We start from the raw sequence: 15,212 nt of genomic DNA, 5'->3' as shown, positions 1-15,212 counted from the left end.
AATTCACTTTCCTGTATCTCCAAAACTACCCACAAACAGGTGGTTTTCCTGCCTGCTGCCCTACTTGCCAATAATGTGGTTGTCCTTTTTTTATTGATTATCCTTGTGTTTCATAACAAAAGTAGCAGCAACTTTTGCACCTCAAAGATTATTTAAAATTCCAGCTGCTGCCACCTTTGGTTGCAGATTATCATTTGTTTTCACCAGGCAACTTGTCAGCACTCAGTAGAAAATGACAGAAACCCAACTCACATTGGCATAAGCAGAAAGGGAATTTACCAACTTCAGTGAACGGAAGGTCACGGGATAGTGCTCACTTCAGGCACGGCCGGGTTCAGGTACTAAAAGGAGTGTGTTCCTCGTCTAGGCCTCAGCCCTGCTTCATTCATTCACCGTTGGTCAGGGTTTCCCTATGGCCCAGCAGCTCCGGCCTCCATCTCACGCATCAGGTCTTACCCAGCAATCCGAGAAGAAACAGAGCAATTCTTCCCTATAGCTCCAGTAAAATTGCCAAGGCTGACACCTCTTGATTCTGATTGGCTCGCTTGGTCACGTGCTCGCTGCTGGCCAATCCCTATGCCCGTGCCTGTTCCCGTTCGTCAGGGGGTTCATGTACCTTTTCCCGAAGCCACCTGAGAGAGGACAGTGAGGCAGAGGAGACCGAAAAAGGGGTGTGGAAGATGAGCGGGTAAACACCAGCCATCTTTTATTCAGCCAGTAGTCGTAGAGTCCTAAAACCATGCCATAAGTATAGAAGGCTTTAAAAACACGGTGGGGCTAGGGTCTTTGATGCAACATAAATAAAGAAGGATTAACTTCAACTTCCAGAACCCTCGCTCCCCCCCACACCACTCCCTGGCCTCGGCCCCTCAGGGCCTGACCCTTCCACCTGCCTGTCGCCCTCCAGAACCTGAAGAGAGTGGCGGAAGTGTGGATGGACGAGTATGCCGAGCACATTTACCAGCGCCGGCCCGAGTACCGCCACCTCTCTGCTGGGGACGTCGCCGCCCAGAAGAAGCTGCGCAGCTCCCTTAACTGCAAGAGTTTCAAGTGGTTTATGACCAAGATTGCCTGGGACCTGCCCAAATTCTACCCGCCCGTGGAGCCCCCCGCCGCAGCTTGGGGGGAGGTGAGTGCGCAGGGTGGGCGGCTACAAAAGTAGGGCCCAGTGCAAAATGCAGTTGCAGCTCTCCTGATTCTAGCCTTGTGGTGGTGGGTTTGTTTTTTTTGTTGTTGTTGTTGTTATTTAATGTTCTAAGTAGGGAAAAATTAAAACCTTCAATTATTAGCAGAAATCTTACCATTCATCTTCATATTCTGCAGTGCCAGTTTTAAATGCAAACAGAAGTGCATTAAACTCATATACCAGATGGGTGAAATTTCACAATCTGTATTTCAACCCTTGTGCATGCATATGTATTTCTTACCAGCGCAAACCCTGCACAGAACTGACTCAGCTGATCTTATTTCACTTGTTGATAATGCGTACTTTTTACCAAGACGCTCTCCCTGCAGCTTGCTGATGAGTGAGGAAGGGTGGAAGGCAAGCAAACTGTGGGCTGTCGTATTCTTCCTTCTGTGCGGTTATCTGCTGCTGGTGAGGGGAGCTGTGGCTGGTCCAGGGCAGTAACACAAGTAAGAGGATACGCTAGAGCTCATCGGCCCAGAATGCCATGGCCCTCCTTTGTGCAGTCTAGTCCTGGTTGGAAAGGAAAGGGTGGCCTTCAGACCTGCCAGCACCCCACTTAGTCATAGCCGTAACTTGAGTCTTGCCCAACTCCCGTGCATGTGGGACCCCCGGGAAGCTGTGCTTGTGGGGCATCACAGATGCTGTATGCAAACACAGAAGAAAGGTACAGCGGGTGCACGTGTAGTGTGTCATCAGCTCTGCTTACACTCATGCTCCGTTGTCCTATCAGATTTCACTTACAAATTCAAAAATCAGATTACTAAAAATCAAACAATGATGGGACGCCTGGGTGGCTCAGTCGGTTGAGTGTCTGACTCTGGGCTTTGGCTCAGGTCGTGATCTCGGGGTTGTGGGATAGAGCCCCGAGTTGGGCTCTGTGCTCAGCGGGGAGTGTGCTTGAGATTCTCGCTCTCGCTCTGCACCCCCTCTCTGAAACAAATAAATAAATCTTTAAAAAAAAATTTAAGGCAGTGATAGCAGAACTTTATGCCAATGGCAGGCCCTTCTGGCTGAGGGGCTCTGGGCCACTGCCCATGTCATACACTCATGAAGCCAGTCCTGCTGGGGGACACAGGCCGTCTTCCAGGGGGAGAAGCACTCCGTCACCAGATTCTGGCTCCTGGGTCTCTGAGCTGAGAGGACCCACTCCCTTATAGATGGATATATTGAGGCTTGGGGACAACGAGCATAAGAGTTGGATCTCCTTTACTTGTAGGCGGCAGAAGTCCAATTTAAAGTGAAAAGAGAAATGTATTAATTCTCATAGAAATTTTGGGTAGCTGTTGCTTCGGACACACCTGGATCCAGGGACTCAGATGATGTCAGTTTCTTTTCCTCCTGTTTACCTCTGCTTCCTTTTGTGTTAGCCTCATGCTGAGGGTAGCAAGATGGTTGACAGACCGTCAGCTTGGCCAGTCAGCAGAAAGTATATGCCTCCTTCCCAGTAAAGCCAGCAAAGGTCTTATTCTCGGGTCTGCAGCAATCCACAGGACAAGGAGGGGTAGGACGGATACTCCGACAGGCCACAGGGTGGACAAGGCGTGGTAGCCCCATAGAAGATCGGGGTGTTGGGCGCCTCGGCGGCTCAGTCGTTAAGTGTCTGCCTTCAGCTCGGGTCCTGGGATCGAGCCCCGCATCGGGCTCCCTGCTCCGCGGGAAGCCTGCTTCTCCCTCCCCCACTCCCCCTGCTTGTGTTCCCTCTCTCGCTGTCTCTCTCTCTGTCAAATAAATCAAATCTTTTAAAAAAAAGGAAAAAGGGAAGAAAATCAGGGTGTTGTTACCAGAGGAAGGACAGATGCATTTGGGCCAGCAGAAACAGCAGGTATGACTTGTTCAACTTCACACAGCAAATCAGAGGGACCTTAACTAACTAAGCTGTCTGGCCAGCCCTACCCAACACCTGCACGAGGACGTGTCATGTTGACCTCCCTCATGAAGCTCTTCATTTCTTTGCCATTTTATGGGCTTTCTCCCCTGTATTAGGTCCAGTTCTCTGAGAAACAGACACCAAAAGACTTGTTGGGGGAACACCTGAGAGAAGAAATAAGAAGGGAGGGCGCCTGGGTGGCTCAGTTGGTTAAGCGACTGCCTTCGGCTCAGGTCATGATCCTGGAGTCCCGGGATCGAGTCCCGCATCGGGCTCCCTGCTCAGCAGGGAGTCTGCTTCTCCCTCTGACCCTCTCCCCTCTCGTGCTCTCTATCTCTCATTCTCTCTCTCTCAAATAAATAAATAAAATCTTTAAAAAAAAAAAAAAAAAAAAAAAAAAAAAAAAAAAAAGAAATAAGAAGGGAGCCAGGAGAGGCTGGGAGATTCCCTGTGGGGCTGGTCTGCCCTCTGGGAGGGGGGGAGGGGAGGGAGAAGAGCTGGGGTAGGAGGAGTCCCACACTGCAAAGATGCTCTGAGGAACCTTGAGCCAAGTAACTAAGCCAGATGAGAGGAGTCTGGCATCTCCCAGGAACGGGCCTGCTGCAGTGGCCCTGCCACCCTCAGATGCTGGCTGGAAGCAGCGCACGGGGAGCATGGCCTCCACTCAGACACAGTGGGTTCAGAACACAGCCGCTGGGCAGTCAGACTCCCTGCAACAGGGTAACTGGGTGGCCACCACAGGATAACTCACGACCACCACACCTCCAAACCCTCTGTCAAAATCAAGTGCTTCTATGAGGCAGGAACTCCACGATGGGGCAGGAACGCCAGGATATGGCACCTTCACGGCGGCCATCAGCTAGTGATGCTGGCTAACGGGGAGCAGCTAGGCCTTCGGCTCCCAGCCTGGTGCTCCTCCACCACACACACACTGTCTCACTGCAACTCCTCTTGTTCTTGGGATTGAGAACCTTTTGCCATTCACCTGCTCTAGAAGGCAGAGAGAGTCCAAGACCCTACAGCAAAGATGTCATGTCCTTTTCTAGAGTGGTTTTCAAGGTATGGTCCCTGGATCACTTGGAATGGAAATAAAATTCAATTCCTGGACCTAGTGGATCAAATTCTCTGGGAGGGGAGCCAGGGGGTCCTTTGAATACCAGCCCCCCACAGCTTTAGGCCTCCCACCACCCCCAGCACCCTGTGACTCTGCATGCTCTAAGACAAAGTAGGCTCTGGAAGAGTTCTTCTCTGTGGACTGAGTATTCCTTTATTGAGAGGCACAGAGCACTTCCCTCAGCCCAGGCCAAGCTTTTTTAAGACCATGCAGAGCTTTCCCCATCTGATGTCTCTGTTGGGTTCCCTCCTCCCACCCAGCATGGTCCCAGGGGGATATCTCAAGGTGCTCACTGGTCACTTCTTCCCTTCTGTCTCTTTCAGATCCACAATGTGGGCACAGGGCTGTGTGCCGACACGAAACATGGGGCCCTGGGCTCCCCGCTGAGGCTGGAGAGCTGCGTCCGGGGCCGCGGGGAGGCTGCCTGGAACAACATGCAGGTAAGGGCCACTCCTCGGGGACCAGCAGCCAGCTCCCCTGTGTCGTATGCAGCCTGGAATGCTCACATGGTCAGGGCTGGGAGAGAGAGGCCACAGGTCAATGATGACTGACAAAAGTTAGCCCAGGGGATGAGTTATAAGAGCTTCCTGAACACCTTAGAAAGAGGAATCCTTCACATTGCAATGAAATCACCAATCTGGTCTGTTAGTTGCACATGACAGACACTCAGCCTAAATGGCCTTCAACAAAAAGGAGAACATACTGGCTCATGTTGCTGAAAAGCTTAAATGATGTTCAATGGGATCCCTCCAGGGTCTCAACTCTGCTCCTCTCTTCCCTCCTCTCTGTGGGCTTCGTCTTCACCAGGCTCTTCCCATGTGGTGGCAGATGGGACCGCCAGCAACAAAGGCTTCCAATCCCTCCATGAAAAGGCAGGTCCCTTTCCAGGGTTCTAGAAAAGCCCTGGGGCACTCACGTATTGACTTTCCTGAGCCTGTTGCAATAGGGATGTGATAGAGTCCTCTTATTGATTAGGCCCAGGTCACATGCCCACTCCTGGAGCCCGGGGTGTGCTCAGCCTCACCGAAGGATGGGGAGAAGAGTGGAGAGGGTGGCTTCCCCAGGAGATCATGCCCTAGGGGTGTTATCTGAAGAATGAAGAGTGCAAGCCAGCAGTGCAGGAAAGGCACCACTCTGAAGAAACTGCATTTAGCTTTCCGTGGTACCCTCCTCTAAGCAATAACCCCCAAACCACACCACATCCACTGAATCTTGGTTCAAGGGTACATTTTTATAGTCTCCTTACTATAGGTTTTTGGCATTTTGGAAGTGCACACGGATAGAATTCTACATTGTGGGTCCTCCGCAAAAACAGAACTCAGGAGGGGTCTGTGGCATGCGTGCTGAGAAGGAAGAGCACCGCCTCTCCGATGGGCACAGTGCCTAGCCTGGCAGTGTCTGCTCCTCCCTCAGAAATCCTTGTTGCTCTCCCCCCTCCTTTCTTGATAACAATTCTTATTAGAAGTGGCTCTCCGTCACTGATTCTCCTGAGTTCTCCAAGGCAGCATGTGACTGCTCCCCACACCCACCCCACCCTAGGACCCTGAGAGAGACCAGGAACAGCACAGGGCCTGGATAGAATGTGCCCAAGTTGCTCAGCCTAGAAGAGCCTCACTGTGTGGCAGAGAGTCCACATTAAATGCCTGAGGATTCCCTCAAACAAGCAACAAAATGGCGCCTGGGTGCTTGGCTGTGCCAGCCTCCCCCATCTGAAATGGGAAGCATGGCAGCCCAGTTGCCCCAATGGGATCTAGATCCCCCAGGGCTCTCAACCACCCTGAGCAGAGAGCTGTAGTGAGCCTGTAAAGGGAGAAATGTGAATCTAAAATGCAGCCCCTAAGTTACAGAGGCCTGGGGAACAAACCATCAGGAGACAGGAGCTGCCAGTACCTTGGTCACCATCATGTCTGCTTCTGGCCAAGACGGAGTGGAGTAATGAGGACTAGACTTACCCTCCTGCCAGAAACAACTGAAAAACCAACAAAATATGTAGAAAACTGTCTTCAAGAGAGCAGAATCAACCAGTGGAGGACAGTAATCCTTGAGGGATAGCAAGCAAATAAGGTAAGCCCTATGCTGTCCCAGTCCTTCCTTGAGAGAGTCTCCAGGCCACAGGTCAAGGAGGAGGACCCAGGGAAGCCAAGCAGACTCCCAAGCTAGAGAGACAGAGCTGACAGTGTTGGAGACCAATGTGGCTAGAATTCACAAAATAGAATACAAGTGAGGAGAGCGCCAGACACAGAGAGAACTTGTGGGATTTACTGAGTCCCCCTGGTACATTTGGTAGAGTGCTGATCCATGCATGGGTGTGAGGGAGTTTCCTGGGCTGGAAAAATCCTGAGAGGATGAGAGGGAGCTGTACCCAGTGCTCACACAGGGCCAGGGATGGTACCCACTCTCACCAGCCTGACTGGAAAAGAACAGAATTCTATTCAAGAGACTGACATTGCAGTTGAAAACCTTCCCTCAAAGAAAAATCCAGGCCCACATGGATTCATTGGTGAATTCTACCAAACACTTAAAGAAGAAATGTTACCAAGTCCACAGAAACTTTTCCAGAAAAGGAAGGAATACTTCCCAACTTATTCTGAGGCCAGCATTACTTTAGTAGCAAAACCAGACTAAGATATTACAAGAAAATTGTAGACCAGTATCCCTCGTGCACATAGATGCAAAAATTCTGAACAGAATTTTAGAAAATCCTATCCAGCAATATGTAAAAAGGATAATCCATTATGACTAAGTTTAATTTATCCCAGGAATGGATGGTGAGTTTAAATTTTTTTTTCTTTTTAGATTTTATTTATTTATTTGAGAGAGAGAGAGAGAGAGACAGAGATAGTGAGAGACAGCACAAGTGGGGAGGAGGGAGAAGCAGGCTCCCTGCAGAGCAAGGAGCCCGATGCGGGGCTCGATCCCAGGACCCCGGGATCATGACCTGAGCCGAAAGCAGTCGCCCAACCGACTGAGCCACCCAGGCGCCCCCTGGATGGTGAGTTTAATATTAGAAAATTAATCAATAGGTTCACCATGTTAACAAATTGAAAAAGAAAGACCATATAATCACCTTTTTTAAAAGATTTTATTTATTTATTTGAGAGAGAGAGTGTGTGAGAGCAAGCACTAGCAGGGGGAGAGCACAACTGGGAGAAGCAGACTCCCCGCTGAGCAAGGGGCCCAATGCGGGACTCGATCCCAGGACCCTGGGATCATGACCTGAGCCGAAGGCAGACGCTTAACTGACTGAGCGACCCAGGCACTGCCCCCCCCCATATAATCACCTTTACCCAGAAAAAAAGCATTTGACAAAATCCAACATTCATTCCTGATAAAAACTCTCAGCAAACCAAGAATAAAAGGAAACTTCCTCCACTTGATCAAGGTCATCTATAAAAAGCCTGCAGCTAACATCATACTTAATGGTGAAAGTCTGAATGCTTTACCCCTGAGATCAGGAACAAGACAGGGATTCCGACCTTACCATTTCTATTTGACACTGTACTAAAGGTTCTAACCTGTGGCAAGAAAAAGAAAAGTCCTGCAGGTGGGCAAAGAAGGAAAACAATCTTTATTTGAAGACTCTATGATCATCTTTGTGGAAAATTCAACTGAGTCTACAGAGAAACTACCAGAACTAATAAATGAACTTATCAAAGTTCTAAGATACAAAAATCAACTGTATTTCTATATATGAATAATGAAGAATCAGAAATTAAAATTAAAAACAAGCATTATAAAACCCCCCAAAAATATAATCCTCAGGTCTGTCACTGACAAAAGACCTATACACTGAAAACTACAAACCATTTTTGGTAGACATGAGAGAAGTCCTAAGTAAGTAGAGTCCTAAGACCATGTCCAGAGATTGGAAGACTCAGCATTGGTGTCAGTTCTTTCCAGACCACTGTGTAAATTCATCACAACCCTAACATCTTAGCAGGCTTTTCTTACAGAAAGTGAAAAGCTGATTGTAAAATTCACACAGAAATGGACAGGACCTAGAATAGCCAAAAGAACTTGCAAAAAGAAGGCCAGAGTTAAAGGACGCACACTGCCTGGTTTCAAGATACATTATAAACTCAGCATTCAAGACAGTGTGATACTGACATAAAGAAAGATCAATGGAACAGAATCAAGAGACCAAAAATAGACCCACATGTATATGGACAATCAGTTTTTGCCAGTGTTGAAAGGCAGTTTGGTGGAGAAAAGATAGTCTTTTCCAAGCAATGGTGCTGGAACAATTGGATATCCATATGCCCCCCAAAATTGTTCAATACATACCTTATATTATATGCAAAAAATTAACTCAAAATGGTGTATTGACTTAAAACCTAAAACCTTTCAGAAGAAAACATAGGCAAAACTGTTTGTGACCTTGGATAAAGCAATGATTTCTTAGATAAAACACCAAAAGCACAATCCATAAAAGAAAAACACGATAAATTGGACTTCTTTAAAAAAAAAAAAAAAAAAACTTCTGTTCTCTAAAAGACACTGTTGAGAAAATAGGCAAGCCACAGACTGGGAGGAAATGTCTACAAAAACTGTATCTGATAAAGGACTTGGATCCAAAATATATAAAACTCTCAAACTCAATAATAAGAAAACAATCCAATTTAAAAATGGGCAGGGCGCCTGGGTGGCTCAGTCGTTAAGCGTCTGCCTTTGGCTCAGGTCCTGAACCCAGGGTCTTGGGATCAAGCCAGCCCTGCTCAGCGGGAGGCCTGCTTCTCCCTCTCCCACTCCCCCTGCTTGTGTTCCTGCTCTCACTGTATCTCTCTCTGTCAAATAAATAAATTCTTTTTAAAAAAAATGGGCAAAAGATTTGTACAGACACTTTAGCAAAGAAGGTATATTAGTGGCAAATAAACACATTAAAAATGCTTAACTCTTGGAAAAATGGAAATTAAAATTCAGAAGACTGACCATACCAAAGGTTGGCAAGAATGTAGGGGAACTGGAAGAATACACTGCTGATCGGAATGTAAATGGTACAAGCACTTTGGAAAAGTTTGGCAATTTCTTAAACATTCATCTATCGTATGATCCAGCCATACCACTCTGAGCTATTTGTCTAAGGAAAAGAAGGTATATGTCTATATAATGACTTGTACACAAATGTTCTTAGCTGCTGTATTTGTAATAACCAAAAACTGAGAGCCATCCAAATGTCTAAGAACAGGTAAAAGGAGTACGTTGCAGTGAAATACTACTTAGCAATGGCAAGGAACGGACTATTGATAAATGCTGTCCTAACAAAATGATGTTGAGTGGAAAAAAATCAGACAAAAAAAATACATACTGTAGGATTCCTTTTATTTAAAATTCTAGAACTTGCAAACTAATCTCTAGTGATGGAAAACAGAGGAGTGGTTGCCCAGAGGCATGGGGAATGAGGAGGGACAGGAGGAAGAGACCATAGGGGTTGTGAGGACACTTTGGGGGTGACAGATATATTCATGACCTTGACGATGGTGGTGGTTTCACAGCTGTAAACAAGTCAGATATATCAAATTGTGCACTTCCAATGTGTGCAGTCTATTGTACGCCAGTTAGTCTTAAGCTGCTGGAAAAAACAAACAAAAAACGCTTCTCAGCCAAATGCAGTATGTGAACCTGGTCTCGATCCTGATTCAACCTATGAAAAGAAACTTACAAGGCAAGAGCACTTGAACTCTAGCTACCTGATGACATTGTGGAGCTACCTGATGACACTAAGGACTTCGTGGTAACTTTTTATTGCTATAATGGCACTTTCGTGAAGTCTTTACACCTGATATGGTGTGAGGTCTCTAATTTGCTTCAGAATAATGTGGGGGTGGGGGTTCGTGGTGGGGGTAAAGCTGGAACAAGATCCACCGCGAGTTGGGAACTGTTGAAGCTGGGTGATTGGAACACGTGTGGTCAATAGTGTTTTCTGAATCTCTATGTTTAACTATCACTCCAAAAAGGAGAAAGTCCCCTGGTTTGGCTGTCCCCGTGACGATGTCCCTGTATGCACAGGTGTTCACCTTCACCTGGAGAGAGGACATCCGGCCCGGAGACCCCCAGCACACCAAGAAGTTCTGCTTTGACGCCATCTCCCACACCAGCCCAGTCACCCTCTATGACTGCCACAGCATGAAGGGCAACCAGCTGTGGAAGTACCGCCAAGTAAGGCAGTTTGCGTGGGCGAGACAGGGCAATCGGCTTGATTTAGAAAAAGACAAGCAGATAAACACGCCGCTGTGCCTCCCTCCTTACAACCCCCCCAGCCCACTCACTCACGCGTTTGTTCCACAAACCCGCCATGCCCGACTTCTCAGTCACTCGCGAGCAGCCAGAAATCCAAGATTTTTGTGTGAAACCTCTAGGATCTTAAATGTTGGCAACTGAGTCCATTATAAAACAAAACAAAAGACACCATGAGAACCAGGGAAATTTGGCGGGAGCCGAGCATGCGTAGGGCGCGGGCCGGAAGTGGCGCATCACTTCCGCCCGCATCCCACCCGAGCAGGGAAGCCTGGCGGTGCGGGGGTGGCTGGCCGGCCAACCCCGCGCTCACTCAGGGCCGCATTGCCGGTACTGGTGCTGCTGTTGGGCGTATCCCCAGCGCCGCCCGGCTGATTGCCTCCCTGTTTTCTAGGACAAGACCCTGTACCACCCGGTCAGCGGCAGTTGCATGGACTGCAGTGAGAGTGACCACCGGATCTTCATGAACACCTGTAACCCCTCTTCTCTCACCCAGCAGTGGCTGTTCGAACACACCAACTCGACAGTCTTGGAAAAATTCAACCGGAACTGAGCCCTCACGTGTCCTCAGCAGGCCTGGCCCCGCCGCAGACGTCCTCTCCGAGGGAGGCAGGGCTTCTGTGGGCGCCGTGATGTGAGAGGTGCTGGCCCGCCGGTCCGGGGCACGCAGGGCTTTTAAAGCAGGAGCAGGGTGTCCGCCTGCTCCCTGAAGCCCAGGGCTGGAGGTGGGGTGGAGAACAGACCCCACAAGAGGCCCCACAGAGAGCAGCGCCTGCTTTAACCCCCGATGGCATCATGGAAATCCAGGGGGGCCTTTTCAACTTTGTCCCCGCGGTCCCTTGAGCGTCATGTGGGAGGAATGGCAGGGCAGCCCTAGGCCACCCCAAAACGGGTCCCACAAGGTTGCCTAGCCTTCAGATGGCTCATACATGACGGTCCTCTAGGAAAAGGGCAAAGTTTGCCTGTGTGGGCAGCTTGTAGCAGCAGTGCCCTCATCTGCACCAGAAGGCCGGGGGGAAGGTCTCGGGGCCACTGGTGCCAGTCGTTCAGTGTCTGCCTGTCGTGGGCTAACTGCAGTCACCGCCCAGCTTCCGTGCTCTGTCACAGCCCCAGCTGATGTGATGGAAGGCCTCACCTGGACCCTCGTGGTGTTCAATACTGAGCGCTGGCCAACTGCCAGGCCTGGGGTCAGAAGTGGGACCCCCCAGACATTCCTTTGCTGCCACGACGCATGGGATGTCTCTCCTTGCTCTCTGGGCACTGGAAATGTCCACATAGTGCTCTGCAGGCATAGGACAGCTCAGCCACCAGCTACTCAGAGCTGTGTTTCACCTGGCCTCGTGCCCGTGGAAAGGGCCTCGTTAGAAGACCCCCGAACTAGATATGCTGGCGGAATTCCCCTGAGCCGTGCTTCTGTTTTCCTCTTTCTGTCTTGGGCAATTACCTGCCCTAAGAGAGGAGCAGACATGTGAGGTGCTTACCTCAAAACATCTGGAGGCCTCCAGGGTGGACCGTGGGCAAGATGCCCAGCCTCTGACCTCATCATGGCTCTAGTTCTCATATAGAACTCTAGAATTTTTCAAGAACTCTATCATTGGATCACAACCTAGAATGCTACCTGGGATTCTGGTATTCTAGCACCCAGTATGGATTTCCGGAATATTGTGATTTAAAAGAGCCAGCCAAGTGTAGTACAGCCAAGGCAGCCCCCCAGCCTGAGACAATCTTTGAAATCCGAGGTTGATGGTGTCAGGGGAGGGGGGGCGGTGACCTGTGTCTGTCAGCTTGCACCGGAGACCTTGGCATGACATGGTCCTCAGCGCAGTCCCGAAGCCCTGCAACCTTCCCCCACCCTCCCAGTTGCAGTGGAGTAAAGCACCCCACAAGCAGCTGTACACCCAGCTCCATGCCAGTCCCTCGTGTTTACCTTTTGCTTTGTTAATTACGTGTCAGACTCCCAGAGGGCTCCCAAACTAATAGGAATCATTGCTGTAACCAGCCTGCCACCCACTGATTTAGAGATGGAAATCGCATGCCACAGCCGATGGCTTCCACCAGCTAGTCCGGGAAATACTGGAAATCAGTATTCCAATTAGAGTTGGATCTCTCGATTGTGTCATTTAGCAATTAAATGCAACATAAATCTCAGAACAGAGCCACGAATCTGCCTTTGAGATGCTGGCTGATCTCAAGGCCATCATTTATCTTGGGGGTGGGGGGATAAACTCCCAATCACCACCACCACCCTGATTAAGCATAGAGCTGGCAAAGCATCACTTCCTCCACTTCTGCCCCTGCACGAGCCCCGTCCTGGCCACCTGTCGACATGGCCTCTGTGCTCGAGGAAGCTTGCTTGTTGATCCCTCGTGTCTTTTCCAGATGAGTGCTCTATCTTTCATAGTGGTCCTCGGTAGGAAGGAGTCCGAAGAGGAGGCCCCTTCCAGGATCTAGGAGAACAGGAGTGTGGCAGTTTGGAGAGCTGAATTAGGGGTCATCCTCAGAAAGCAATGCAGCATCATTAAAATAAAAACTGTGCCTTTTAAAAAGAGAAAATGCAAATGTACAGCAAATCCCTAAACTTGAACAATTTCCTAGTGCCTTGCTAGACAAACCTCCAGGGGCAGGGTTGGGGGGAGGGGAAACATTGGTGGTGGTGTGTGCCGTTTCTATTGGATGAGTGTGTGTTTCTGAACTTCTAGTTTCAAGCAGGAGACGTGGGGCCTAGAGCAGGATCTGAGACGGAGAAGTCCCTTGAGGGCCAGAGGCGAGAGTTGTTCCAATTCGTGGAAGAAACACTCCAAATTAAAAGAGCAGCTGGACAACTCGCTTAGTCCGTGGCCTGGAAGGGCCTCAGCAGCCCCCGGGGAGAGGGCCGTGTTTGGAGGCCATGCCTGTAGTCCCCCATCCCAGCCTGCAGACAGAGTGCCGAGCACTCGCTAGATTCCCAAGTGGTCCCCCTCCAAGCGGGTGGCCATGTCCTTGGCAAGACCAGGACCCGTGTGGACAGCAGGAGCAGCAAGCGGGCCACAACCTTCCTCTTTCCCAGCCTTTGGTTCTCCTTTCAAGTCTGGCTTGACCCCCTCAGCAAGGGAGGGGTAGTTCCCCTGAGCAGGTCTTGCTGAGCCCTTATCCGGAGGTGCTGGGACTGGCCAGAGTGTGTAATAGGGGAAGGAAAGAGAGAAGTTCATGGCTTAGCTGACCATCGGACAGATAACAAATACTGACCACTCATTGTTTTGGCCTCATTTTTGAAAACGACCTGTCTCAAAGATTGCAGTTCCTGCTCACACTGCCCCCTGTTGCTCAGTAAAGCAGCCAGGAGTCTGGGGGGTGCTCTCCTCTGGGTAATGGGTGACAGTGTGGGCCCCTTTTCCTCTCTCTATTCTGGCAGACGGTCACAAAACGGTGTGGCTGGAAAGTATCATGACCATGGGGCCCACCAGCTGCCTTTCCACAGGGGGCCTCCAGAAGCATTTTGCAATGCAGAGAGCATCTTTGCTAGAAATACAAGGCCTCGGGAGGTGGCCAAGTGTGCAGGCACATGTGTAAAAAGCCATCCCACTGTGTGCCTCTGCCTGGTGGTTTCAACTTTGAAAACCATCCGAGAACTAGCCATCCTCCCCTTGAGGAAGAACTAGTTCAGAGGCAGAGAGGGGAACTCCCACAGGCCTAAGGAAGAAGGAGCACCTCTCGCTGCTGATGCAGCAGATCCCCAAAGTCCACATTATCTTCACTTTGCAAACCTACCTGTTGAATTTCTTTTTCTCCTGAAGAAAGACATGGTACCCTTTAAAATGACTCCATGTTTCTTTCCGTGCGTCTTCATTTTCCTGTCTCTGGAGTCTCAAAAGAGTGGCAAAGCACTTTACGGTAGTAACTGAGAAACCTGGATTCCTTGCTTCAGCAATCCTAGTTTGTACAGGTTGGGTGATCTTTTATAATTCCTGGGAGGCAGTGCATTTTTAGTGTTTTCTGAAGACTTTTAAGTGTGGGAGAGGGGCAAGGAGTGCAGTCCTATTCTGGAATTCTTTTCTACTTTGTGAAAGTCCAAGTCATATTTCAGTCCAAACTTGATCTTGAGCCAAGGTGCACTGCCAGAGTTGGACCTACATCCCCAGTGACAAGGCCCTCTTAACACCTGCTCCCCACATGGCTTCGATTCTGCCGTGTTAGATAACAGGGTTGGGCTTCTGCCCCATTTTTGGCTTGAAGACTGGGATCCCAAAGGGACTACAGGCAGGGAATATTGAGATGGCAGACTGGGTATTCCATACAGAAAGCTCAAGACCACCAACCTCTCTTCTCCTGTCTGGAAAAGTGAGCCTTTGTGAAGAACTGACTTACCGTGTACAATTGTGATTGTGACTTGTTGAATAAACCGCCAGACTTTCTGTAACATGCTGTCTGCCTTGTTCTTGTCACACGCCAACTTCCACCCCATCATTCCCCACGTATTCAGAGAGTGTCTGCTCAGTACCCAGGATACTGAGCAAGTTCCCAACAGCCATCGTTCTAGAGAAGAAAGCAGACCTCCAACAACTAACCAAGATGATTCTAGATGTGAACAGGGTGATGAAGGATACGAAACAAGATGTTTGAGAGACTGGAGTGGGGATCAACATTAGGTTGGCCGGTGAGAGAGTGCCTCTCTGTGAGAGCTAGAAGACATTAGAGGTGTGAGCCAAGAGGCAGTTTGGGGAGGAGAGTTCTGGGCAAAGGGAACAGCTAGTGCAAAGGCCCTGAGGCAGGAAAGAGTTCCCATGTGGGAGGCACAGAAGGAGGTGAGCTCCCAAGTTTAGGTGGAGTAA

The 15,212-nt window shown here is 49.5% G+C and overlaps 1 protein-coding gene across 1 annotated transcript in view; it reads left to right on the top strand.

The window, feature by feature from the left end:
• The window catches only part of GALNT10 (polypeptide N-acetylgalactosaminyltransferase 10), a 223,937-nt gene extending 209,137 nt beyond the window's left edge, over positions 1-14,800 (top strand). The window contains 4 exon segments of the mRNA XM_027605662.2: positions 908-1,129; positions 4,494-4,610; positions 10,177-10,326; positions 10,799-14,800. Coding sequence (XP_027461463.2) covers positions 908-1,129; positions 4,494-4,610; positions 10,177-10,326; positions 10,799-10,957 — 648 coding nt within the window. The 3' untranslated portion in view covers positions 10,958-14,800.
• Positions 14,801-15,212: the final 412 nt, after the last annotated feature.

This window comes from Zalophus californianus, chromosome 5, assembly GCF_009762305.2.
Source record: "Zalophus californianus isolate mZalCal1 chromosome 5, mZalCal1.pri.v2, whole genome shotgun sequence".
NCBI classification, from domain to species: Eukaryota; Metazoa; Chordata; class Mammalia; order Carnivora; family Otariidae; genus Zalophus; species Zalophus californianus.
The sequence above is the reverse complement of the archived record's forward strand: the minus strand, read 5'-3'. Positions and strand labels throughout refer to the sequence as shown.